The 26,884-nt window shown below is 55.0% G+C and overlaps 2 protein-coding genes across 6 annotated transcripts; one reads left to right on the top strand and one right to left on the bottom strand.

Annotated features, from left to right (window-relative positions):
- Nucleotides 1-1,390: 1,390 nt before the first annotated feature.
- HCN3 (hyperpolarization activated cyclic nucleotide gated potassium channel 3) lies at nucleotides 1,391-11,353 on the bottom strand. The gene is made up of 8 exons (XM_040998819.1): nucleotides 11,071-11,353; nucleotides 6,232-6,661; nucleotides 5,241-5,402; nucleotides 4,670-4,888; nucleotides 4,162-4,308; nucleotides 3,534-3,774; nucleotides 2,420-2,584; nucleotides 1,391-2,094 (listed from the first exon to the last, which is right to left on the bottom strand). The coding sequence occupies exons 1-8, from the start codon at nucleotides 11,346-11,348 to the stop codon at nucleotides 1,391-1,393; spliced, it is 2,346 nt and encodes a 781-aa protein (XP_040854753.1). The 5' UTR covers nucleotides 11,349-11,353.
- Nucleotides 11,354-17,430: 6,077 nt separating this feature from the next.
- Nucleotides 17,431-26,438, top strand: CLK2 (CDC like kinase 2). Of its 5 annotated transcripts, none has more exons than XM_040998470.1 (13): nucleotides 17,431-17,736; nucleotides 19,209-19,378; nucleotides 21,006-21,213; nucleotides 21,794-21,878; nucleotides 22,231-22,297; nucleotides 22,456-22,572; nucleotides 23,287-23,453; nucleotides 24,327-24,421; nucleotides 24,759-24,888; nucleotides 24,993-25,075; nucleotides 25,209-25,288; nucleotides 25,431-25,521; nucleotides 25,905-26,438. In XM_040998470.1, exons 2-13 carry the CDS (start codon nucleotides 19,209-19,211, stop codon nucleotides 26,088-26,090), a joined length of 1,479 nt encoding a protein of 492 aa, XP_040854404.1. In that variant the 5' UTR covers nucleotides 17,431-17,736; the 3' UTR covers nucleotides 26,091-26,438. The 5 variants fall into 5 exon arrangements, with proteins under 5 accessions (XP_040854404.1, XP_040854402.1, XP_040854401.1 ...); XM_040998468.1 differs by having other exon boundaries at nucleotides 21,003-21,213; XM_040998467.1 differs by having other exon boundaries at nucleotides 21,003-21,213; nucleotides 21,791-21,878.
- The last annotated feature ends 446 nt before the right edge of the window (nucleotides 26,439-26,884 follow it).

Genomic DNA, 26,884 nt, shown 5'->3' with positions numbered 1-26,884 from the left:
TTGTCCCCCCACAACACACACACTCACACACACAAGACCCTGGAATTTTCTCTGGGAAAATGAGGGGTCTCTGATTCTGGCCACACTGAAGAATATGGAAGGGGACCATAAGGAGAGAAGGGGGACCACGTAGAGGGGTGAAGGGTTGTTATTTTCCCTGAGAAGGCAGAAGTGCCGGCTAAGCTGCCCTGCTGAGGACTGGGCGCCACGGGGGGGCCTCCTTTCCCCCTGCGGCCGACAGCACAAACTCAGAAGGAAACTCAGACTGGAGATTGGAGTGGTCCCTCTCCCACTCTGGGGCGGGCCCTCCTGCCCTCACCCAGCAAGGGGCCAGGTTCAAGTACTGCAGCTGACGGCTGATGGAGTCAGACTCGGGCAGGGACCACCAGAGCTGGTGTGGAGGGGCCCTGCCTCCTCCTGCTCCTCCTCCTTCCTCCCTGCCAGGTGGGGGAGAGTGGGAGTAGAGGGAGGGGGGCAGATAAAGGAATGGGTGGGCAAAATGAACAGACAGACGAGAAATCAAATTAGCAAATGAGTAAATAAATTAACACGTGAATAAATAAATAAATAACAAGGGAGCGAACACAATGTCACATAAGGAGGCAGACACTGGCTCCCCCCACCCCGCCTGGGGGAGGGGGTGGGGATCTAGACTGCACACTAAGGAGATGCCAGCTACTCCTTAGCTTCAAGAGGAACACTGTAGGATGGGGGGCACAGCGCAGAAGGGGCTGTCCACTTCCTGGAGGACAGTTCTAGCACAGAGGTGGATAGCAGGGAGCTGGGCAGCAGTTTAGCATCCTCATGAGGAGGTGTGGACAGGAAGGAGGTCCACAAGTGGCAGTGAGAGGGCACAGGGGAGGAGGTGCCCACACTCAGGAACTAAGACATCTGTTGGCAGCAGTGGGCACAGGTCACTGGCAGTGCCCAGCTATGCTAGGGGGACAGAGGAAGATGACCACGCCAGGCAGAACCTGTGGGCTCATCAGTGGGGACACAGAGATGCCTAAGTTACTTGGCAGTGATGGCGGTGGCAAGTACTTGTGCTTAGTCAAGATGAGGGGTCACAGGCCTAGGTCTGCACCTGGCAGGACCATGGCCAAGGGCATCCCCTCACTGGAGGACTTTAAGTCACTTCTACTTGGCAGTGGAGACACACAGAGCTGGGGCAGGCACTCAGAACATATGATGAAGTGGGGGACAGGGCACAGATGAAAATGTCAGACAGCTGCAGGGGGTCTGAGCTGAGGACACAGGGGACATCTTCATGGTGGGAGGGGAGACAGTTTCATAGAGTGTTGTTTCAGGGCCCCTTGGCCTGCAACCAGAGGTGCTGGCCCTCAGGCACATGCGCACCACCCCCAGAGCTAAGGCCAGTCTTCCCAGGATCTCACATGTTGGCAGAGAGCTGGGGGCCCCGGGGAATGGCTGACTCTGGCACTGGCGGCCTAGAGGACTGAGCTGTCCCTGGAGTCTTAGCCAGGAGCCCTGAGGGGGGTAGGCGGTCACTTCCTGAGCCCTTGCGCCCAGGAGAGCCATCACCTGTTGTTGCCCGCTGAGGCAGCGAAGGCTGGGAGGCTGAGAGGGGGCGGCCCCGAGGTCCCAACCGCCGTCCTCCTCCCCCTGGGGGAGGACCCAGCAAAGACACCTGGGAGCGACCAGCCCTGGACAGGCTGGCATGGAGGGTTCGGGAAGGAGGGGCAGGCAGGCGAGAGGTGGATGCCCAGGGTCCTCGGACCAGCAGAGGACCAGCTCGGACAGGCACCAGCGGGGAGGCAGGGGAACCCGCTGAGCGCCGAGCAGAGCGAGCAAGGAAGACAGCCGGGGAGTCAGGGGAGAGAGGCAGAGGGCCTCTCTGGTGAGTCAGGGCAATGGCCACGTTGGAGGTCACAGCTGCTGCCTGCAGGGGTGCGTGCACCAGGGGCTCCCACAGCACTGGTTTTCCACTCAGCTGAGCTCCTGTGCCTGGGGCCAGGCCCCGGACCCCTCGAGCCATGTCCCTGTCGTGTTGCACCAAGTGCTGCTCCATGAGGCCACCACTGCTGCCCGGGCTCGGCTCCGAGCGCTTCCGCTGCAGGATGGAGTTCTTCTTGCCTACGGGGTGTCCCCAGGGGAGGAGTCAGGGAAAGAGAAGGAATCCAGGGTGGAGGCTGGATCACAAGAAGAGGGCCAGGGGACAGGACCAAGGGGTGGGGCTGGAGGAAGAAGGGGCGTGTCAGTCAGGGGGCTGGTCCTTAGTGGGGAAAAGGAGGACCCAGGCCTGGGGTTCAGCCCCCTGGCAGCAGCATGCTGAGAGATGGAGGCAGTGAGGCAGAGCTGAAAGGCCTGTGGGAGCATTTGCCAGAAGCAGGTGCAGTGGGGTATGACACGGAAGCTCTAGAGCCTGGGACACAATGCAGACAAGGTGAACAGGCCTCACCAATACGGCGCAGTCGATCCATGGCCACAGTCTCAAAGGCCCGGCGCATCATGGGGAACTCCTCGAGGACAGCGTTGAAGTGGTCCACGCTGAGAGAGTAGAGGCGGCAGTAGGTGTCAGCCCGCACACTGGCTGTGCGCCGGCCCCGAGTCAGGAGGCAGATCTCTGTGGAGGTTGGTAGGAAACTCAGACCCTCCAGCCCCCAGAACAGGCCCCTGCTTGCTGATGCAGCTCTCTCAGTCTTGGGAGCATCCCCAGGCTTGGCAGAAATAGACGTTTGCCCAAGTCCACTAGGCTCCCTAATGGCGCTGCAGTGTCCCTCTCCTGACTTGTACACTCTCTGCCCTTCTCCTGCTGTCCAAATCAAAATAGCCCAAGAGGCAAGTCTGGCTAGTCTCCTCACGCCCAGCTCCCCCACTGCACGCTAACTGCTCTGTCCTGAGGCGTGCCCACTCTACGTACCCCCTACCACCTTGAGTGAATGCCAAGGGCGACCCTGGAAAAGGAAAGCAATGCCATGGTCATGCGGATGGTGAGAACTGAGGGAAGGGATGAGGCCAGTAGCTGCCAGAAATGGCCGCTCCCTGCTGCAGCGCCTGGGCAATACCACTGAAAGTTCAAACCCATGGCTCCACCTAGAACCTGCTGCCTCTCTCTCCTTTGCTTCAGGGGCTCCAAGGATTTCACGGTTTGAGGGATTGCCAATATCCCTCTGGCCACTAGTTGGTGCCGTGGTTAGCATTCCAGATTGCCCTGGCACAGCCTTTTATTTATTTATTTATTTATTTAAGATTTATTTTATTTTAATTACAAAGTCAGATATACAGAGAGGAGGAGAGATAGACAGGAAGTGGAGCTGCCGGGATTAGAACCAGCGACCATATGGGATCCCGGTGCATTCAAGGCGAGGCCCTTAGCCACTAGGCCACACCACCAGGCCCTGGCACAAATTCTTAAAGCCAAGGTGCTTTGGGTCCCAGGGCCGCTGGGGAGGGAGGGCCTGAAACTCTGTGATTCTGCAACACACAGCCTGGGAGAGACCCTGACCCTGGGGAACAGCTGTCCTCTGTCCTCTAGTTATGAGCACCCCCACCCCTCCCTGAGACCTGCTGACCCCCAAAGTAGGATCCATCAGTGAGGCGGGTGTCGCGGGCACCACGCGCCAACACGCTGAGCAGCCCATGCTGGATGAAGTACATCTTCCTGCCCACGGAGCCCTCACGCACCACGAGGTCCCCCGGCTGGAAGACCTCAAAGCGCAGCTTGGTGAGCACCGCGGTGACGAAGCTGGGGTCAGCGTGGGCAAACAGCGGCATGTGGGCCACCAGGCCCCGGCAGGTGTAATTGATGATCTCCTGGGCAGGAGAGGGACCTGTCAGGCAGGCTGTGCCCTTTCCCACTAAACTCCTCTGTCCCAGAAAACGAACCTTGGGATTCATGACCTGTTAAACCATGGACTGCTGTCTTGGGCCTGGGAGCATGCTTGAGCTCTCAGCACCCCCACAAAACCTCATGGGAGCACCGTCCCCAATGGAGAGCCCTGCAGCCACCCTCCTCATGGATGCTTCACCCTCATCAGACTTTCAAGAAAGACTCCCATCCATGGAAGGGGCCCCAAGTGCCTAGAATTTTCCCATGGAACCCTCTATCAGCCTGCCTTCCCATAGGAGCAGTGCTAACCACCCCAGGCGCCCCTTCCCAGCTCCCCCAAAAGCCCTGGTCCCAGCAGAGCCCAGCCTCACCTCCCGCAACGGCTCACTCAGCTCGCCCAAGATGCTCTCCTCGTCAAACATCTTGCCCTGGTAGCGGTGCTCATAGTACTCGTGGATGCGCTGCCGCGTGTCAGCAGGCAGCTTATGGAATGACATGTACTGCTCCACCTGCTTGTACTGGGGGGCCAGCCCACAGCCAGAGTGCACAGACAGAAGGGTAGGACCCGAACAGGATGGGGTGGGGGAAAGCCGTGTGAGGTGGGGGATATGCCAGAAGTGGCAGGGCCAAGGAGGATGTGAGGATCATGGGGGAACACAGAAATTGCAGGAAAACCCAGATATGGAGGGGGTGGGTAGGCCCAAGGACAAGAGCGTGGAGACCCACACAAGGAAAAGGTTCACACATGGCCATGGGACAAGTGGACAGGACACAAGAGACCCAACAACAGAAGCATCATCAGCACATGCCCCAAGTCAGGCTACCCAGGCCCCAGCAGCCCTCCATGCCCCACCCCTTCCCTCTCAAGTCCCTGCTGACCTTCTCCTGGTACTGGCGCCGGGAAGAATCCAGGGACTGGATGAGGGCAGTGGCATGCCCGATGAACATGGCATAGCATGTGGCACCCACGATCATGCTGAGCATGGTGAGCCAGACGTCGGGCATGCCCACAGGTGCTTGCTGCCCATAGCCGATGCACAGCATGTGGCTCATGGCCTTGAACAGGGCGTGGGAGTATTGGCGGCCCCAGGAGTGGTTCTGGTGGGAGGGGTGAGGCCAGGGGTGTGGCAGAGCGTCAGTCTCTGCCTGCCACCTTTCCTCTTTCAGTCCTCCTGTCTGTCCCCTTCTGCACCAGACCTTTTCCCATGGTGGCAGGGTGGGGTGGGGGGCTTTGAGGTTGGGCTCTGGAACCCCTGAGGCAAAAGAGGGGCTTGGTTTCTGTCTTGATCCTCCCCCCCACGCACACACCTTGCCTGTTCCCTCCTTTTCTTCCCACCTTACTGGTGTTTCCTCATTGGTTCCCACTTCCTGCTCCCTGTACCATCCCTGCTGCTGGGGTGGAAGAGCCCTGTGGTGGCCCGGGAGAGGTGGAGCGGTGGGGCCTGCTCACCACCATGCGGTTGATGTACACCCAGCAGTCGGGAGGGAAGTCCTGCAGCATGGGGACCAGGAACTGCAGACAGCCATCCCAGTGGCACAGCAGCAGCATCATCCCGATGAGGTTGAAGATGCGAACCACAGCGCTGGCCAGGTCATAGGTCATGTGAAAGATCTGAGGAGTCCGAGGAGGGGCTGCTGTGCACGGGAGCCCCCCGCCCCTACTGCTCCTCCTCCATCCCCAGCCTTGCTCTCTCTCTCTCTCCCTCCTTAAACTTAGCCTCTATGAAGGGAAATTAAAAAGAAAAAATTATGGCTACCATTCACTTGCACAGCTTTACAGGTAATGTGAAGCAGGTTGTGTCGGTCTCCTCATTAATGGAGACACAGGGGCCAATCGCATGCCCAGTGAGGTCTCCTGCAACATGCTGCCCAGACATGGACTGGAGACCTGAGGCACCCACACGGCATATGCCTGAAAGTGTTAACACCAAGAGCACTTTTCCCATCCAGTAACAGTCACAGCAAGTTTACTGAGAATGTGCTGTGAGCCAGCTCACTCTCTGAACGCTGTATACACTGACTCCTTTAGTCCTTACAGCCTTGGCCCAGACCAATACTTTTGACATTCTCAATTTACACAAAATGAAACTAGGTCTCACCAAGTAAATAAGAAAATGGGATCTGGCTGCGGGCAATGGGATTGTGGAGGCCAAGCTGTACCATTAAACCTGTGTCCCTGAAGATGAAATCCAACTCTTCCACAATCCCCCTTCCATCCAGTGCCAACCAGCCCTGAAGACTTGTTTCAATGTTTCACCTTCTTGTGCTTCCATCCCATCCCAGGCCCTGGCTCATTTTGCCCCTGCTTCTTCACCCCCTGCCAACTTGGGAGAGAGCTCATGTGCCTCCCACCAGGAGTTCTCCCCCGTCCCGCCCCACCACAATGCCATCCCAGCCCAGAGGAGTATGCGAGAGCCCCCCTGCCCACCTCCCCGCCCCACCTCCTCCCACTGGTGAATGTAGCGGATGAGGCGGGAGAGGCGGAGCAGCCGCAGCAGGCTGAGGATCTTGGTGAAGCGGACGATGCGCAAGGCCCGGGCCGTTTTGTAGACCTCGGCATCCAGCCTGGGCTCCAGTTCCACCACGAGAAAGATGTAATCCACAGGGATGGAGGAAATGAGGTCAACCAGAAACCAGGTGCGCAGGTAGCGTGTACGGATGGCCCGCGGGGCCAGCAGGATCTCCGCGCCCTCCTCCACCACAATGCCAGTGCGGAAGTTGAGCACCAGATCCAGCAAGAAGAAAGTATCCGAGAGGACGTTGAAGACAATCCAGGGCGGGGAGTTCTCCTCCTTGAAGAAAGTGATGCCCACGGGCAGGATGATGAGGTTGCCCACCATCAGCAGCAACATGATCAGATCCCAGTAAAACCTAGGGTGGGAGGCGAGGGAGGAGCTCAGCTGATATACATCGCACCAGTCACCAGCTGGACCTGAGACAGTCTGCTAAAAATGAGCGATGGAGAACAGTGGGAAGACCATCTACAACAGGTAGGGGTGTGGATTGGGAGGATTCTGATTTGGGGAAAATAGTTCACCATCTTCCAATAAAGTTAAAAATTTGGGCCTGGCACAGTAGTCTAGTGGCTAAAGGCCTCGGCTTGCACACACTGGGATCTCATTTGGGCGCCAGTTTTAATCCCGGCAGACTTGCTTCCCATCCTGCTCCCTGCTTGTGGGCTGGGAAAGCAGTCAGGACAGCCCAGAGCTTGGGACCCTGCACCCGCATGGAAGACCTGGAAGAACCTCCTGACTCCTGGCTTCGGATCGGCATGGCTCAGGCCATTGCGGCTGCTTGGGGAGTGAATCAGCAGATGGAAAATCTTCTTCTCTGTCTCTCCTCCTCTCTGTATATCTGACTTCCCAATAAAAATAAAATAATTATCTTTTTTTTAAAAAAGCTAAATACTTGAATTTTTTAAGCCAACTTTGCAATGCCATTCCTAGGAATTCCTACACCCAGTGAAAACACACTCCAGGAATTTATCTACAGGAATGTTCACAGATGCATTAGATCTGGCAACAACCCAAATGTACACCAGTAGAAGAATGTGGGTCCAGAAAAGAAGTACATAAATGCACTCTGAAATATTCATGACCTGAAACACTATACAATCACGAAATCACCTAGCAATCTTACAAATCTGGTGTCGAGCAAGAGCGGCAAGAAACGCAGATACATAAGGGTGAGTCCATTGACATAAAGCTCAAAGATAGGCAGGACTAAGCTATATAAGTAGCTGCAGGATCTCCACAACTATTCAAAAAGTAAGGAAATGAGTGCCACAAGAACGAGGATGGTGAGTCTGGAAAGGAATGTGAGAATCCTACAGGGGATCCGATAGGTGCTGGCATTATTGTAGCTCTTATTCTAGACAATAAGGCATACAGTCTATGTTGTCACTAAACACTTATTTTTTGCAACATGGAGTTTAAAACATGTATATACAGGTTTTTTTTTAACAAAAAGATTTTCTTATTGGAAAGTCAGATATACAGAAAGGAGGAGAGACAGAGAGGAAGATCTTCTGTCCACTGATTCACTCCCTGAGTGGCTGCAGTGGTCGGAGCTGAGCCAATCTGAAGCCAGGAGTTCAGAGTGGTCTCCTATGCGGGTGCAGGGTCCCAAGGCTTTGGGCCATCCTCCATTGCTTTCCCAGATTACAAGCAGGGAGCTGGATTAGAACTGGCACCCACATGGGATCCCAGAGCGTGCAAGGCAAGGATGTTAGCCACTAGGCTACTGTGTCATGCCCCCACATGTATACACTCTTAAGAGACAGAGATTAAGTGAAACAGAGGGCCCCTGTCCTCTGATTTACTGCTTAAATGCCCGCAGTGGCCAGGACTGGAGCAGGCTGATGGCCAGGAGCTGGGGGCTCCATCAGATCTCCTTGTGGAGTGGCAGGGACACTGTCTTGAGGGCTCTCCCCCACAGATTCCTTTAGTACTCCATTGCCAGAAGAATAAACCTGCTGCCTGCCACCCAGCCTCCTGGCCCTCAAAAGACAGACAGACAGACAGGGGTTCTGTCTAAGCAGTTCTGTCTAAGCCTTATAGCATCACGGCTGCCTCACAGAATCTGCACAGCAGCAAGAAGCTGGAATTGGGAGTCTGAGCTCGGTATCAGACCAGGTACTGCCATACAGTGTGGGCAAAGGGGTCTCCAAGTCAATTAGATGGTGACTAACAGTCTAGGTCACCAGCGGGCAAGATGGCGGCAAGGACAGAGCCCTGGGTGTGAACCAAGGCAGGAATCAAGTCTCTTCAAAGAAAGACTGATTGGCCAGGGCCATTTAGCCCACCTACCCCTGGCCTATGGGAGGTGGCTTCCGCAGTCATTCTCCTAGTAATTGGCTCCTAGTTTCTCCCCTCCTGGAATTCATGAAATTCCTGGCCTGAGAGTATCCCTTACCCTATATAAGAAACTGAATTTCCCCAATAAATCAGAACTGCTTAGACAGAACCCCTGTCTGTCTGTCTGTCTTTTGAGGGCCAGGAGGCTGGGTGGCAGGCAGCAGGTTTATTCTTCTGGCAATGGAGTACTAAAGGAATCTGTGGGGGAGAGCCCTCAAGACAGGATGTGAGTGCTGCAATTGCTAGGCTAATGCTTGCTCCTTAAACATTCAAGAAAAAAATTGTAATTGGGTAAGCTCTTGTCACAGCAATTGGTGAAGACACTGGTTAGGAAGCACACGTCTCATTTCGGATGCCTAAATTCAGTGTGCTCCCCACTCCAGCTAATGCACACCCTGGGAGGCAGCAGGTAATGGCTCAAGGACGTGGGAGACCCAAAGTGAGTTCAGAGAGCCTGGCTGCTGAGGGCATTTGGAAGATGACCAGCAGATGCGATATTTCTCTTTTTTCTCTCTCTCTTTCTCTCCCTCATTTCTCAAGTAAATAAAACTTCCAAGTTAAAAAAAAATGAAAATAAAAAAGTACCCTCTGCTGACCTCACAGGGCTGTTGGCAAAGCCCCGCCGAGACAATAGAAGTGGCAGTGCCGTGCAGCCTGTTGGTATTATGACTCACCCTCTCTTTCTCCCCAGATTTCTGAAAGGGAATGCTGCTTCTCCTGTCTCCAGCTCAATGCCCATTTCAAGCTCCTCACACCCTCCCCAGCCTCTTCGCCAACACAGACCCACAGAGCCTGCTTCTTGGCTGGGATCTGCCAGTCCGTGGCCCAGGTGGGTATGGACGGGCCAGCCTCCCATCTGAGCTGGACTTTCCAGAGATGCCCTCTGCTCTTCCCAGCATTTCCATCAGGGCTGCACAGACAGAGGGGCAGCCGGACCTGTCTTCTCCTCCAACCTCTACGTGCCCACCCCCAGGACTCTGGCTGGGCCCAGGCAGGCCTGGGCAGGGGACAGCTGCTCTGCTATGGATGGCAGAAGCTGTGCAGAGGAAGGGTGGGAGGGAACTGGGTGAAGCCCTCACTCAGACAATCGCTGGGTAATCTGCGGGACTCAGTTACCTAAGGTGGATTAATTCTAGGACACAGCTAATCCCGGCCTCAGCACAGAGCCCCCGCCCCTTCAGGCTGGGAGGTTAAAATCAACCTTTTCAACTGGGGCCTCAAGTCTGGAAGTTCCCTTGAACTACATGCTCCTGACCTGCTGCAAACCCCTGAGCCCTGAGCCTCTCCCTGGGAAGAGGGGACAGAAGGAGGGTTTGCCTTCACCACAGGAGCATCTTCACAGCCTGACTCACAGGCAGTCACAAGCCCTGCGGGTGATGCAGTGGGGAGGACAGAGCAGCAGCAGCAGTCTAAGGGGGATACATGGCTTCAGGGGCATTCATCTGAGGGTGAATGGGGTGGGGGAGTGGTGGGAGAGCCACAGGAGACCAAACAGGGTGCAGTGGGAGGAGGGGGCCCACGGCAGCCAAGATGAGAACAATGGGAGGAGGCGGCACATTTAGGGAGTGTGTAAGTCTGTGAATTGGAGGTAGTGTCTGAGTCCCCAGCTGCAAATCTAGGTTCTGGTTTCATGCTACTGGCTCTGTGTTTCTCTCCTTCCCAGGGTTAGAGGCTTGGCACATCCCCAGCCGCCTCATCCAGACACTGTCCTTCATCTCCCCCGAAGGACAGGCGTGCTCTCCTCCCCTAGCGACCTTGACGTAGAGGTACAGCTTGATGGGGACTGTGCAATGGCCCCACCCCCACCCTGGTCCCTTCTATCTGGGCGGTGGTCTTGCACTTGTTCCGCTGCCTAGAGCCGGTCCACTCCGCTGCTCCCGGACTTCAGTACCAGGGACAGCAGCCCGAGGTGGCGGGTTGGATGGTCTGGGGTCTAGATAGCCCCGTCCCCGCCCTCCAAGGTCTCCGATTTTTTTTTTTTTTCTTTTACTGGTGGATTGTCCCAATGAACCGGGTAGGTGTTGAGGAAGGGGGCAGAGGTAGTTGGAAGCAGAGTCCAGGTTGGCCCTGATATGACATCAACTATCCCGGTCCCCTGCAAGCAGGACTGGATCCTCAAATTCCCAATAGTCTTGTGGTCCAGGTGGGGCCCGAGCGTCAGGGACGGGGAATCCAGGTGTGTGGGGATCCGCGCCCCTGTCCTGGCGTCCCCAGCTGGGCAAGTCTGGGAAGACTTCCAGCCGGGGATACCCTGACCAAGAATTCCCAGGCTCGGCTGGGGGGAGGTGCTTCTCCTCCAGCCGCGCGGCCCCCTGGGCGGGAGAAGTGGCCGTGGAGGGTGGGGCGGGCCTGGCCCGCGGGGTCTCCAGCCCGAGCATGAGGATCGGGGTCCCTCGCCCGCCCTCCTCGCCGAGCCCCCAGTACCGGAAATCGCTGTAGGGGTGGATGATCCAGGCCCCGGCTGACTTCACCCGCTCCTGCTCGATCTCCACGGCTTTGTGGCTGCCGAACACTCGCAGAGAGAACTTGTTGACCGTGGGCTGGAGCAGTGTCCCGAGCTGCCTCCTCTTGGGCTCGGGCGCAGCTCCGGGGATCGGACCTGAGGCAGCGGCCGAAGGAGCCGAAGCAGCGGACGGCGCCACGTCCAGCCCGGGGGTCGCCCCTTCGCCGGCCCCCGCAGCCGGCCGCTGCTCTGCCTCCATGACGCCCTCCCCTACGAGCTCGGCCTCCTAGACCCCGCTGCGGCCATCTCCACCCCACTTCTCCCAACACACACACACACCCGGCCCCTCGAGAGTAGCGGCCGGTGCAGCGCGCGGGGCCCTCGGAGCTGAGGCGCCTCGGGCTGCGAGCCGCCGGCGCGGGGCGGAGGGGGTGTGTGCGCCAGACCGGCGGGCGAGCCGCGGCTGGGCTGCGCGGCGCCCCCTGGCGGGGACCGGCCGGCCGGCAGAGGCGGGGTCGAGGCCGCCCCGAGTCCAGGACGGAGGCGAGGTGGGCGGAGCCTGGGCGGAGGCGGAGCTCCGGGCGTGGGCGGGGTCGAGGCCGCCCCGAGTCCAGGACGGAGGCGAGGTGGGCGGAGCTCCGGGCGTGGGCGGGCCCGAGGCCGCCCCGAGTCCAGGACGGAGGCGAGATGGGCGGAGCTCCGGGCGTGGGCGGGGCCGAGGCCACAGGAGTCCTGGACGGAGGCGAGGTGGGCGGGGTCAGGGCCGGCGGGGAGGCGTGGCCTGGAGCGGTCGGCTTCTGTCCACTGAGCGCCCAGGAGGCGGGACCGGTCGCTAGCGGCGGGAAAGCCGACCCTGTTTGCTCCTCAGTGTGGGGCTAGCGGGGCAAGGGAAGCGGCAGACTTTGACATTCTTCTGTCCTGATTTCATCTTCTCAGCACTCTCCTAGGCATGTTCCGTCTTTCTGTTCTCTTTCAAGCTGCTTTTAACAAGTTCATATTTCCTTTTTTGTTGTTTTTAAGCTGAATTTTTAAAAAAAGATTTATTTATTTTATTACAAAGTCAGATATACAGAGAGGAAAAGAGAAAGAGAGGAAGATCTTTCATCCGATGATTCACTCCCCAAGTGAGCACAATGGCCGGTGCTGTGCCAATCAGGAGCCAGGAACCAGGAACCTCTTCTGGGTCTCCCACACAGGTGCAGGGTCCCAAGGCTTTGGGCCATCCTCGACTGCTTTCCCAGGCCACAAGCAGGGAGCTGGATGGAAGTGGAGCTGCTGGGATTAGAACCAGCGCCCATATGGGATTCCGAGGCGTCCAAGGCGAGGACTTTAGCTGTTTAACCTGAATTTTATTGGAAAGATAGGTTTGCAGAGAGGAGAAACAAAGATATTCCATCCGTTGGTATGATCCCCAAATGGTTTCAACAGCTAAAGCAGGGTAAATTTGAACCCAGAAGCAAGGAGCTTCTTTCTGTGTCTCCCACATGGGTGCAGTGTCCTAAGGCATTGGTCCCTGGAGATCGCAAATTCTCTTCATTACCATTTCTTATTGTTACTGTCTTATTTCAAGCCCTTGATATTTTTCACTTCAATTATTTAACCTCTCCCAGTTCCCCCCACACACCTTTTTTTTTCACACACTCAAATTTTCTTTCTAAAACCAACTTGAGGGCCTGGCGTGGTGGCTTAGTGGCTAAAGTCCTCACCTTGTACACGCCGGAATCTCGTATGAGCACTAGTTCTAATCCCAGCAGCCCCATTTTCCACCCAGGAAAGCAGTTGAGCATGGCCCAAAGCCATGGGACCCTGTACCCACTTGGGAGACCTGGAAAATCTCCAGGCTCCTGGCTTTGGACAGACTCAGCTCCAGCCATTTGTATATCTGACTTTCCAATAAAAATAAATAAATCTTAAAAAAAAAAAACACCAAGTTGAAAGGCCTCCAGATATCCCCATCTTCTGGAGGATTTCACGTAACCTCTTGAGCAGCCAATGTGAGCCACTTTCAAGATCTCTCTCTGTTCTCCCTTTCAAGGTTCCAATTATGCTGAGCTATTTTGTTCCACCTTGTCTCCAGGCCTTGGAAAAATACATTTTTTTCCTCCTCCTCCATTTCACTTTGCAACAGCTAACTCAGATCTCATCTCCTCTAGAAAACCTGGAAAATATTTTCCTTCTTTTATTTATTTACTTGAAGGGCAGAGTGACAGAGAGAGAGAGATCTGTCTTCTGGCTCATTCCCCACTGGCCACACAGTCAGGGCTAGGCCAGGCGGAGCCATGAAGCTGGGAACCACAACTCCCTCCTGGTCTCCCATGAGAATGGCAGAGGCCAAATACCCGAACCGTTGTTTTCCCAGGCTCATTAGCAGGAAGGTGGCTCAGAAATGGAGCTACCAGGACCAGAATCAGCACTGCTACAGGGCATGACAGCATCATAAGCTGCATCTTATTTTTTTTTTAAGATTTATTTATTTTTATTGGAAAGGCAAATATACAGAGAGGAGGAAAGGCAGAGGAAAGACAGAGGAAGATCTTCTGTCTGATGATTCACTCCCCAAGTGAGCACAACAGCCAGTGCTGTGCCGATCCGAACCCAGGAGCCAGGAACTGCTTCCAGGTCTTCCATGTGGGTGCAGGGTCCCAAGGCTTTGGGTTGTCCTCCACTGCGTTCCCAGGCCACAAGCAGGGAGCTGGATGGGAAGTGGAGCTGCCAGGATTAGAACTGGCACCCATATGGGATCTTGACGTACTCAAGGTGAGAACTTTAGCCACTAGGCCACCGCGCTGGGCCTCATAAGCTGCATCTTAATGCAACATATCACAGAACTCTTCTTTCCCTGAGAGGTGAAGGGTGTGTAGCTGAATCCTAGCACAACAGCATGGGGATGGTGTGTAACAGCTCTTACCCCGGATTGATCTACCGGTCTGTCTCTCCTGTTGGCTTACAACATCCTAAAGAAAAACAACTTTAGGGCTGCATTGGGGCCTGCAGATGACATCTGGTACCACAACAAAGGAAGAAAAAACAGAACAAATTGGACAAATACCCCAGCCAAATGATGACAGCAAATATCTGGGTGAATGGAGACTCTATGTCAGCCAATGGACATTGGAAGGGTTTCCTCATGCTTGGACTGGCAGGATTGACAGCATTACAGAATTATCTCAAGCACCTGGGAAGAACCCTTGGAGTGTATGCCACATCAGGACCCTAGGTTGATGTCCTGTGGCGGTTCCCCATCCCTGGGTACTGGAGTAGCTGGGAAGTTGGGTGTGGCTTCTCCCCTTATTCCACCCACCCCCTCAAAACAGGAAGAAGAAATAGAATCTTGGAAACAATGATTTTAACCCACTTTTCCCTAACCCTCAATCCTTCCCACCCTGATCAACTATGTAAACATCATTTTTAATTAAAAACAAAACAAAAACAAGAACACTTTGGGGCTAGCACTGTATCATGGTACATCCTGCCTCTGTCTGCCATGCTAGCATCCCATATGGGTGCTGGTTCCTGTCCCAGCTGCTTTGCTTCTAATTCAGCTCCTGATACGGCCTGGGGAAAGATTGGCTGGCCCTGGCCTCTGGGCTCCATGTGAGAGACCCAGAAGAGACTTCAGGCTTGTGGCTTTGGACCAGCCCAGCACCAGCCATTGTTGCTGTTTGGGTCTGGGAAGTGAATCAGCAGGTGGAAGATTTCTCTCTCTCTCTCTCCTTTAAAATAAAAATAACTATTTTTTTAAAGATTTATTTTTATTATTTTTTCATTGGAAAGGCGGATATACAGAGAGGAGAGACAGAGAGGAAGATCTTCCGTCCGATGATTCACTCCCCAAGTGAGCGCAACGGGCCGATACTATGCCGATCTGAAGCCAGGAGCCTCTTCCGGGTCTCCCACGCGGGTGCAGGTTCCCAAAGCTTTGGGCCGTCCTCGACTGCTTTCCCAGGCCACAGGCAGGGAGCTGGAAGGGAAGCGGGGCTGCCGGGATTAGAACCAGTGCCCATATGGGATCCCTGGGCATGCAAGGCGAGGACCTTTAACCACTTGCGCCACCGTGCCGGGCCCCTATTTTTTTTTTTTTTTAAAAAAAAGAACAAAAAACTTTGTGTCTTGCAAACCCCTGGATGCATTGTGGATGTTCAGCAAACGCTAGTTGAATGAATCAATGATCTAGAAAGTATTCATGGAGAAGGAAGCGAGATCTCTACCCCACTGCTAAAATTATCTTTCTTTTTTTTACATCCGAGTATTTCTAAGACCTTTCCAGTTAATGATCCACTTGACTCTCCCCAGTCTAGTTTGCTTAAATAGCTTTTCAGGTTACTTCATTTTCTTTCTGACCATGAATCGCTTCCTCTTAGAGCATCTTTAGCTCTGTCTGCCTGAAGGTCTTTTTCTCTTTTCCGTTTTTTTTTTTTTTTTAGCTGTTTTGTATATTTTTAAGAGATTTATTTATTCTTATTAGGCATATTCCAGAAAGAAGCAGAGACAGATCTTCCATCTGCTGTTTCACTCCCTAGTGACTGCATTGACGGGAGCTGAGCTGATCTGAAACCAGGAGCTCTTCCAGATCCAAGGCTTTGGGCCATCCTTGACTGCTTTCCCAGACCACAGGGAGCTGGATGGGAAGTGCAGCAGCCAGGAATATGAGATGCTGGCACGCGAAGGCGGAGGATTAACCTGTTAATCGCCGGCCCCTCCTCTCCGTTCTGCTGGGGTCCGTGTGATGGGTGTGGAAGACAGGAAGGTGTGAAGAGTATCGTTCTATTGCAGGCAAGGCCGCAAGGAACTTCCAGCTGTGTGGCAAGGCCCGGCGGATGTCTCTACCACACCTGAATGCAGCTCTGCCTCCCTTTGCATGGACACCGGACAACCCCATTGAGATTTCTGTAATCTATTTAGGCATTGTCTGCCTCTGCGGAGTTACTGTTAAAGATCAATAGGAGCTTAGAAGCTAATGTTGCTGTTGCCGTTTTTAGCCAAAGAGCTGTTATTGCTGTTAGGGCTGCATCCTGTGGCAATATGTTAATCAAGGGTGCTAACCCCCCCCTTTTGATCCTGTGCTAATCAAGGGCGTTCTGTCTTCAGGTGTAGTGGGAATCTATTCTTTCCCTCTTTCTTTGATCTTTTAGGCCCCTTCCTTCCTTGACTGTCTCAAGACCAAGCTGTAAAGTAATTGTGGTAGGAATGTGCTACTAACTGATATGCATCATCTATTGAAAACCTTTTCCTAGCCAGGTGCCAGGTGAATAGCAACCTAGCCTTAGGTGAAACTAATGGCAGAGTTATCTTTAGAAACCCCCGCTTGAGGGTGACATAAAAAGCCTGAACCAGGGCCCGGCGCAGTGGCGCAAGTGGTTAAAGGTCCTCGCCTTGCACGCCCAGGGATCCCATTTGGGCACTGGTTCTAATCCCGGCAGCCCCGCTTCCCTTCCAGCTCCCTGCCTGTGGCCTGGGAAAGCAGTCGAGGACGGCCCAAAGCTTTGGGAACCTGCACCCGCGTGGGAGACCCGGAAGAGGCTCCTGGCTTCGGATCGGCATAGTATCGACCCGTTGCGCTCACTTGGGGAGTGAATCATCGGACGGAAGATCTTCCTCTCTGTCTCTCCTCTCTGTATATTTGCCTTTCCAATGAAAAAATAATAAAAATAAATCTTTTAAAAAAAAGCCTGAGCCAGAGTTTGACTGATTTTGTATAAATAAAGCTGACAGCTTTTGTGCGTCGTCCACGATGGTCAAGAGTTCCTAGTGGTCCGTCTCTTTCTTTCTTTGCGCCTCATCCACGCACCCTTCGCGAGTTCTGAACTCAGCTGGAGCTGGACTCCGGCACCGTTCTTTTTAAAAATCCCGTCAACTTCCAATTCTCCTATTTAAGGCACGGGAAATACAGTTCTCAGAAGGTTCCTCTTTTTTCTACACCCATTTCTCCATGGCTCAGCCCTCTGTAATCCCCGCCCTAAGAGGCGCCTAACTTTTGTTCAGGACAAAAGCCTCTTTCAGCTAAAGCTTTGTAGATTCATTGTTTTAAATGCAGATGCATTTCAAGGACTCCTAGACAGATCTCAGCAAGCCTCGTGGGACTCGGAGCGTCCGTGGAGAACCGACACCTTGTCAAGGAGAAGCCTTTCTGCTAAATTCCAAACCTAAGTGAGCCACCAGCCACGTCCATAATCAGCGGAGTGACGGGAGGGGAGGCATCTGGCGCGCTTCAGCCGCCCCGCCCCGCCCCCATGAACTTCCGCCCCGAGTCCCTTCCCGGTCCCCGGTGAGCACGTGGTGGCGCGCCGCGCTGGGGGGCGGAGTCTGAGGGGTAGATGGGAAGTGACGCTGAACGTACGTGCGTGCGTACGTGCTCGCTCACAGCGGCGGCGGCGGAGCGGAGAGAGGCCAGAGCCGGAGACCGAGCTGGGATCGGGCCCCGGGCGGGGGCGGTGCGAGCGGCGCCAGAGCGGATCCTGGAGGCGGGGACGGAGCCGGGGCGGGCGGGACTGGAGCGGAGCCTGGGAACGGGCGGGAGGTCCCGGGGGCTCGGGTCGGGGGGGTGGAGCCGCACTTCGTCGCCGCGGGGGTGCCGGGACTCCGGCCGCAGTGCCGCCGCCATCACGGACTTCCTGTGGGACAAGCGCACGGGCCTCGCTGCCAGAACGGTGAGCGCCCGGGCTGGGCGGGCCGCGGGGCCTCGCGGAAACATGGCGACGGCGGGCTAGCGCGGAGAGGACTGGGTTGGGGAGCAAGGGCCGGCGGGGACGCAGATGGGGAAGAGGAGGAGGGTGGGGACGAGCGGAGCGGCCCGGTTAGGGGAGATGGGGAGGAAGGGGGTCAGGCCGCCCGAGGTGGTCTGCGGGAGCACCCAGAGGAAACTTGGAGGGAGAAGTAGACGAAGCGGTGCTAGGGGAAGGAGGCCGAGTGATTGCAGAATGTCCAAGTGGGCCTCGGGGAGTCCACACAGCTGCTCAAGGGACAGGCAACCCCCATGGCCCTCGAGCGTGCAGGAGTTGTTGAACTACAGGAGGGAGATGTGGGTGTTGTGAGGAAGGGCAGCTGCGATGCCTGGGGCCGGGTGGTGGGGGGAAGAGGCACCCGGGTGATGGCGCGGATGGGGTGAGATGGCATTTATGTGGCCGTGCTGATAGAGGTAGAACCTTTTGCTTGCTTCTTGGTTTGCTGCCAGCCGGTAAGGGCCGAAATGCATCAAATATCACCGTCCTCAGTTAGGGGAAGTGGAGAGGAGCTATGGGATCCTTAAACGTTTTGCACATCCTGTAGTCTGTGCTGTTCTCTCTCCTACCCCCCCCCCCCCCGCCAAAAAAAAAAAACCCACTTGTGTCCTGAGTGGCCTGTTCTCTCCTTCCTGGACCTTTCCCCCCTTTGAAGGAAATAAAGCATTCTTGAGCCATATCATTCCAGTTCCCATCATATGAAAAGGTAGCCACTTTTCTCCAGATTCTGCTGATGTTAACTGGAAAAGTTATTCTGTACTTCATAAGCCCAAGAGGTGAAAGGTCAGCTCTAGGTTGGCACTTTCTGTATTCAGCCTGTCAGGATTTGGCCAGGCACAGGAGAGGTGATTAAGGCAGTTTAAGGGGTCAGACCCCTGGAACCTGCTGTGTGTGGAAACCCTGGCAACTGCACCTGTGCACTTGGGATGCTGAAGGTCCAGGTCTGCCTGGGGACAGAAAGGGTCCTCTTAGTGACTGAAACACTACAACTCTGCAAACTAATGCTTTGTGCTGTTGGCTTGGGCAGGATTGTGCATTACTCAGGTCCACACCTGAGAGACCCTGGCCAGGGGTAAGCTAAAGCAGTCTCCCTCAGTCACATTGGCCTAGACCCTGAGGGTCTTGATAGCGCTGTGGTCCAGGACAAGGAGTGGTCTAATGAGTGTGTTGGGGGGAGGCAGATTATAGAGGGATAGTCTGGGTCGTGCTGTTAGCGTTTCCCACCATGGTTAGTAAGGAACTGTTTGTTCCAAAAAGGAGGAGTGGTCAGCGCATAGGGCCTGAGGAGGTTGGCGCGTGATGCCCATCGTGTGCAACTTAGCATCTGGAGCAGCTGGTGTTTGGGGAGAGCTTAGGCAAGTCAGCTCTCCCTACCGTTTTCCTCTCTACCTTCTTTCCAGATGCCTCATCCCCGAAGGTACCATTCCTCAGAGCGGGGCAGCCGAGGCAGCTACCACGAACACTATCGGAGCCGGAAGCATAAGCGCCGAAGAAGTCGCTCCTGGTCAAGTAGCAGTGACCGGACCAGGCGGCGCCGGCGGGAGGACAGTTACCATGTTCGTTCCCGAAGGTGAGGCCTCAGGAAGAGACAGACTGCACATGCTAAGGTGGCGCTAACATGGTATTGCAGATGGAAGTATTCAGCAGGAGGGCTGAGAGTATGTCCAGCAGGTCTGCTTAGCTTGGGGGCAGGATGGCTAGTGCGTGGAAAGCCCAAGTGTCATTGAAGCTTGTCTGAAGGGCAAGTAGATAGATCTGTGGGCACTGGTTCATATCCCGGCTGCTCCACTTCCCATCCAGCTCTCTGCTTGTGTCCTGGGAAAACAGTGGAGCTAGCTTAAGGTCCCAAAGTCTTAGGACCCTGCACTCACATGGGAGATCCGGAAGAAGCTCCTGGCTCTGACTTCCTGTCAGCTCAGCTCTGGCTGTTGCAGCCACTTGGGGAGTGAACCAGTGGGTGGAAGATCTTTGTCTCTGTTTCCTCTCTGTAAATCTAACTTTCCAATAAAAAACAAATAGCTGGATTTTCAGAGAGAAGGGGGATGTGCAAGTGACTAGTTAATGGGATAGTTAATGAGCTACTAGAGTCAAAGACTGTATTAGAGTTATGTGTTGGTTGTTATTGCTTAATTATTTATTTGAGAGAGAAAGAAATCTGCCATTTGCTGATTCCCTCTGCAGAGACCCACAATAGCTAGGACTAGGCCAGGAACTCTGTCTCCCATGTGGGTAGCCATCCCCTGCTGCCTTCTAAGATGTCAGGAGCAGAGCCAAGTGATGACTGGTATGAAATGCAGGTGTCCCTAGTGATGTCTCAATCTCCATGCTGTGTGGCCACTCTGATCTGTCTGGTTTTAATGATGTAGTGGCCTGTTGAATGGGAGAAATAATTTGGAACAAGGCTGGATTTTAGTCAGGAACTCTGAGGAAAGAAGTGGGGGGAGTCGGCATTGTGGCTCCACTGAGTTAAGCTGCCACCTGCAACTCTGGCTTTCCCATGTGGGTTCCAGTTTGCTCTACTTCCGATCCAGCTCCTTGGTGGTGTGCCTGGGAAAGCAGCAGAAGATGGGCCAAGCATTTGGGTCCCAGCTACCTGTATGGGAGACTTGGATGAGGCTCCTGACTTGGGCCTGGCCAGGTCCTGGCTATTGTAGCCATATAGGAGTGAACCAGACAGAGAATGGGAGTCTAACAAAGAGAAAGTAGTGCGTCTGCTCCCATTGTGTCACTGATAGAGAGGAAAACTATTGGAGTGAATCTGCAGGCGCCTGTTAAAGAGGTCTTAGTTGGCTTAGGGTGCCAGTATTCCAAATCAGAACACCAGTTTCAGTGCTAGTTGCTCTGCTTCTGATCCAACTTCCTGCTAATGTACCTGGGGGAGCAGCCAAAGATAACCCAACCACTTAGACCTCTGTCACCCATGTTAGAAGACCCAGCTGGAGTTCTGGGTTTGGGTCTGGCCTGCCTCCACTGTGGCCCTTTGGGACATGAACTAGCAGTTGGACAAGATCTCTATATATACTTGTAATCTAATATTCTGCATTTCAGATAGCTAAATAAAGTCTTTTTTCTTTCTTTTTTTTTTTTTAAAGGAAGAGGTCTTGGTGACGTGCCGCTGTGGGGACGGCCCTCTGCCTTGTAGCAGGGACCGTGTCTGGAACCAGTGCACCTAATGGGTGTTTGTCATCCCACAGCAGCTATGACGACCGTTCCTCTGACCGGAGGATGTATGACCGGCGCTACTGTGGCAGCTACAGGCGCAATGACTACAGCCGGGAGCGGGCCGAGGCGTGCTATGATGCAGGCTGCCGCCATTCCTATGAGTACCACCGGGAGGACAGCAGCTACCGGAGAAAGCACAGGAGGAGGCGGCGGCGCAGCCGGACCTTCAGCCGCTCGTCTTCGGTGAGTCCCAGCCACAGCCCCTGCCTTTCCTGCTCTGCAGGCCCTCAGGGACCCTGATAAGTGAGCAGTGTGCTTGGAGGCAAGACATGGAGCCCCCATCAGATGCCCAGCACTGTCCCTGCTGTGTCTAGGGCAGCTCCTCCACCCCACAGGCCTCCAGTGTTTGAAGGCGGACCAGGAAGTGTCTGTCTCCCCCAAGCCCTGGGCTCTGTGACCCTTCCCCGGGCAGACAGGCTTGGGTGGGGGCAAGGGGAGAAGTGTGCCTGTCTGAAAAAAAAAGGCATCTTGTAGAGCATGGGGTCATGGGTGACATTGGCAACGACACCACTTCTCTGTTCTGCCCGTGCATCTCCTGTGCCCATTTTGGGTTTGGGGACTTGGGATTGTGCGTCGCTCTCTCTTCTCACACCGATCCGCCTTACTGCATCCTGACGTATTCCCTTCCACTGTCCCCCATCATCGTCTGTCCCCCATGGCTGGGCGCCTGTGACCGGTGACCCCTCCACCACCCACCCCGCCTCCCTCCGGCCCCCGCTCCGACATCTGGCTTGCTCCGATCCCCCCCGCCCCCCGCCAGCAGCACAGCAGCCGGAGAGCCAAGAGTGTAGAGGACGACGCTGAGGGCCACCTCATCTACCACGTCGGGGACTGGCTACAAGAGCGATGTACAAGCCAAATCGTAACAATCCTATAGCCTGTAACGGTCCCATAGCCATGCTAATGTCCCAAGGCCAACCCAAGTCGCAGCCTCTCTCGCCTTTTCTCAGTGGTGTTGTCTGTCTGGGTGGTTTGAGTTGCTGTTGAGACTTGACCTCTGGGTGCACTCCCAGCTCTCATGGCCCCTGGGTTAAAGGTGGTGGGGAATCAGGCAGGGAGTTCTCCCCCCATGATTATCTGTATCTGTTCCCCTTCCTTCATCTCCTTGCCCCAGGTGGCCATGCCTTTCTGTTTCCAGGTCAGCTCATGGCCCGCCTTCTCTTCCCTCCCTCTCCCCGCCCCCATTGTCTTTCATTGCAGATGAAATCGTGAGTACCTTAGGAGAGGGGACCTTCGGCCGAGTTGTGCAGTGTGTTGACCATCGCAGGTAACTAATTGTGGCCCCCTGCTTCACAGCTGCTAGGCAGAGAAATGGTGGGAGCTCCGGGGCTGCCTCTGCTGACTACTTAAAGGCAGGATTCCTGACTACAGGCTCCCAGCACTGGTCCGAGATGTTCTTGCAAACACTGTCCTTCCAACTTGCAGGGGCGGGGCTCGTGTCGCCTTGAAGATCATTAAGAACGTGGAGAAGTACAAGGAAGCAGCTCGACTTGAAATCAATGTGTTAGAGAAAATTAATGAGAAAGACCCTGACAACAAGAAGTAAGCAAGCCAAGGAGTTGGCGGGGCAGCTGCTGGGCTCCTTCATCACACAGGAAAGATCCCCCAGACCTGGGCTAGGCAGGGAGGTCCTGGACCTTGTTATCCATTCATCTCTGCTTCATCATCTTAGAGTAGAACATCAGGGTAGGCCTGCTGGCCCCGAGGTGCAGTGTTGCCAGCCCTGGATCAGCTCTGCAGCGATCCCCCTGGCAATGGCCCTGGGACTAAAGGTTCACATTTTCACCCAAACATACTTTGTGGGTTTTCTTCTGGAACTGTACTGATCAACTCACAGATGTTTCCATAGTGATACTTTGTTCCCATTTATTCTCAGGCCAAAAATAGAATGAGAGTAGTAAGTGAAGATGCAAGAGGGCAAGAGGTGTGAGCGTGAGCTAGGTCACGGCTGGTGGCGAGGGCAGTTTAGGAGCTGGGGCTGGCTTTGGGGTTTAGGAGTGACAGGCTGATGACTCAGCGTCTACCCACTTCTGGGCATGAAGGTTTTGAAGGATTGGAGCTAGAGGCAGGGCAGACACCGTCTTTCCACCTGGGTGTGTCAGGAAGGCCACCAGAGAGCAGAGCTGAGTTGGTATTTCCAGCCATCCTCTTTTCATCCCAGGATGGGAAATCTGCAGCTACAGAGCCCCTCCCTTTGGAGGATTGTGGACAGAAGGGAGCTCATCCGACGCCCTCCTTCCCCATCTCTCTTCCCAGCCTCTGTGTCCAGATGTTTGACTGGTTTGACTACCATGGCCACATGTGTATCTCCTTTGAGCTTCTGGGCCTTAGCACCTTCGATTTCCTCAAAGACAACAACTACCTGCCCTACCCCATCCACCAAGTGCGCCACATGGCCTTCCAGCTGTGCCAGGCCGTCAAGTGTGAGTGGGGGTGCTGAGGTGGACGTGGGGCAGCCCCTCCCCCCTGCAGGGCCCTTACTCTTTCTCATCTTGGCATCTCTTCTGCTGCCTCGCCTCCCTGTCCTCACCGTCACACACAGCCTGGTGGGAGCTGCACAATCCCTCTCTCCCTTTCATGGGACCATGGTGGACAGCAAACACAAGGCAGCAGCAAACCACTGCTCGGGCTGATGGTCTGCACTGACCCGTCTTAGTTGAAATGCTCTCCCTTCACAGCAGAGCAGATGGGCACACGGAATAGTTGAGCTGAGGAAACAGGTGGAGAATCTAGGCAAGTACGTAGTCTAACCTCTGTCTCTAATTTGCAAGATGGAGACAGAGTGAGAGCTCCCATCCACAAGCTGACACTTGGCTGCTGGGGACAACAGGGCTGGGCCAGGCCAACACTGGGAACCCCAACTCTGTGGGTCTCACTTGTGGAAGACAGGGACCTACCTACGTGAGCCATCACCTGCCACCTCCCAGGGTGTGCATTAGCAGAAAGCTGTGATGGGAGCTGAGCCTGGATTCCAGCCAAGCTCTCCTGTTTATAGTGTCTCTTGAGTTCTCATGATATAGTTTCACCGACTAGAGCTGGCAGGATATGAGATAAACATTGTTAGTGCACAGCTGTAACTGTAACAAAGTGTCTCTCATCATCAGGGGAAACACATGGGTATCTCAGAGCAGAGCTGTGTAGACCAGGCATTTCACTTAGATGTAGTGCACAGGTTGGTGCTGGTGAGTCTGTGCCTGCCTCCTTTCCAGCTTGGCTCTAGATGGCCTTGCTGGGCTTGGCTGGCACCAGTTGACTGGCTGCCTGGGCCAAGCCTGAGCCGGCCTTCTCCCCTACAGTCCTTCATGATAACAAGCTGACACATACGGACCTCAAGCCTGAAAATATCCTCTTTGTGAATTCAGACTACGAGCTCACCTACAACCTAGAGAAGGTAAGTAAGGTAGACTGTGTGCATTCCTTGACTACCTGGAGGTGATGGAGACCTCTCCTCCTCCCCAGGCCCCTCTGCTGCCTGTTACTTTCAGGAGAACTGTACCCTTTGCACCTGGGTGTAGTCCTCACACAGCTGCAGACTAGCCCCCTAACACAGGATGATTGCTTCCTCATCCTCCCTGGCTCCCCAAACATAGTTTATGGGGCCTGGGGGACCGAGAGAGTAAGCCCGAGGTGCAGGGCGCTGCCTGTAGGGCTCAGGAATGCATTGCAGGCCAGCGGCAGGATCTGGGTCTGGGGCCCAAGGGCTCACTGTGCTCCTGCTTGGCTCCCAGAAGCGGGACGAGCGCAGTGTCAAGAGCACAGCTGTGCGGGTAGTGGACTTCGGAAGCGCCACCTTTGACCACGAGCACCACAGCACTATTGTCTCCACGCGCCATTACCGGGCCCCAGAGGTCATCCTTGGTAAGGACCGGCAAGGCTGCCCAAGTGCCTGAGGCACCAGGCTGGCAAGGGAAGAGTTCCCCCAGGCTCTCTGACACTCTGTCCTCCTGTGTGTTTGCCCCCAGAGTTGGGCTGGTCACAGCCTTGTGATGTGTGGAGCATCGGCTGCATCATCTTTGAGTACTATGTGGGCTTCACCCTCTTCCAGGTGAGTTGTGGGCTCCCCGACTTGGCCAACCAGATCCTGCCACCTGCTTGCTTGTTGGCTGAGGGCCTACAGATTGTGTATCTGGCCATGCTCCCCACCCACTCGGGCTCCCATGCACAATTCTGTCTTGCAGACTCATGACAACAGAGAACATCTAGCCATGATGGAGAGGATCCTGGGACCTGTTCCTTCTCGAATGATCCGAAAGACAAGGTGATGGGCCACAAGAGGGCAGGGCCGTGCCCTTTGCCCCTCCCCCCACAGCACTGATTTGCAGTGGCCGGTCACTTTCTGGCAGGGAAGTGTCCTGCACCGGGGGAACCTGCTGACCCCTCGCCCTCCATCTGCCCTCTAGGAAGCAGAAGTATTTCTACCGGGGTCGCCTGGATTGGGATGAGAACACCTCAGCTGGGCGCTACGTGCGGGAGAACTGCAAACCACTGCGGGTGAGCAGGGCTCCCAGAGGTCACCTCCTGCGTGAGAAGTTTAGGAGGAGGGGAAAACAGAAAGAAGACATCTTTCTGAGGTCTTGTGGCTGGATGGAGGTTAGCCAGCCTGACCTAGAAATGGCCAGAGGTCAGAGCAATGTCCTAGATTGTTTAGGTGACACAAATGGAAGTAGACTACCTTGCAAGAGCTAAAAAGAGGCATGACGGTGATTGCCTGGCAGGACGCTCCGAGAACATAAAGGAGTGATTGCTCATGGGGTGGTAGGCTGAGTGGCATGACCAGTGTCGGCTGTAGTGCGGTCTTGGTAAGGGAGTCCTTTGATGTGCTCTGCCACTGCATTGGGAGGTGGGGCCTCACCTCTCCTGCCCTCCTCCCCCAGCGGTACCTGACCTCCGAGGCCGAGGAACACCACCAGCTCTTCGATCTGATTGAAAGCATGCTAGAGTATGAACCTGCAAAGCGGTTGACCTTGGGGGAAGCCCTGCAGCACCCTTTCTTCGCACGCCTTCGTGCTGAGCCACCCAGCACCAAGTTGTGGGACTCCAGTCGGGATATCAGTCGGTGACAATCAGGCCCTGGGCCCCCCTGCGACTCTGCCGGCAGAGGGTGTCCAGTCCCGGACACTGGTGCTTTTTTATACAAGAGAAGTGAGCCGGAGTTCACTCCTTCCTCCTGGCTCCCTATACACCTGTGAATATGTGACATAGTGTAAATATGACAGAACTTGTACCTATCACTGCAGTCCTGCCGTGTACATAATGCTATTCCATCCACACGCTTCCACCCTCACCTGCCCCCCAGGGGGAGCTGGCTGGGGACAGAGTGAGGCAGCCAGGTGGCGTTGGCGTCTACCCCATGTTTTATAAGGAATTTTGTACAGTCTTTGTGAAATAAAATGACATGCTTCATCCGACCCCCATCCCTGGAGTGTGAGGTTTGGGTGTGTGGAGAGGGAGGGAAGAGACTGCTTGGGTTTAAAGGGGAGTCCATCTTGCCCTTTGCATCGACCACGGCCATTGCCAGGCCCCTACTTTCCATATGGCCGCGCTGATTTAGGAAGGATAGTGATGGGTGGGGTAGCAGCTCTTACAGGCTAGACTGGAGCAGGTTTACAAGATGGCATGTCTTAGATCTGGGATAATGAAAAGAGGCCACCATAATCCTAGGCTACACCCCTAATACAATGAAGAAGCTTTGGCTGGGGAGAGGCCTCCTAGACGATCAGCAGATTCCCGTCGTACTACCAAGAAAACGGGGGCTCTCGCGCGAGGCCTGCTGGGAAGTGTAGTTCGTTGGTTGGGGGAAGTCACGTGCGGGAGGGTGGTACGTGGCCAAGGGGACTGGGCTAGCGGTGTCACG

Source organism: Ochotona curzoniae, unplaced genomic scaffold (genome assembly GCF_017591425.1).
Source record: "Ochotona curzoniae isolate NIBS_2020 unplaced genomic scaffold, NIBS_Ocur_1.0 scaffold_1037, whole genome shotgun sequence".
Lineage (NCBI taxonomy): Eukaryota > Metazoa > Chordata > Mammalia > Lagomorpha > Ochotonidae > Ochotona > Ochotona curzoniae.
Note: the sequence above shows the minus strand (reverse complement) of the source record. Positions and strands in the feature narration are given on the sequence as shown.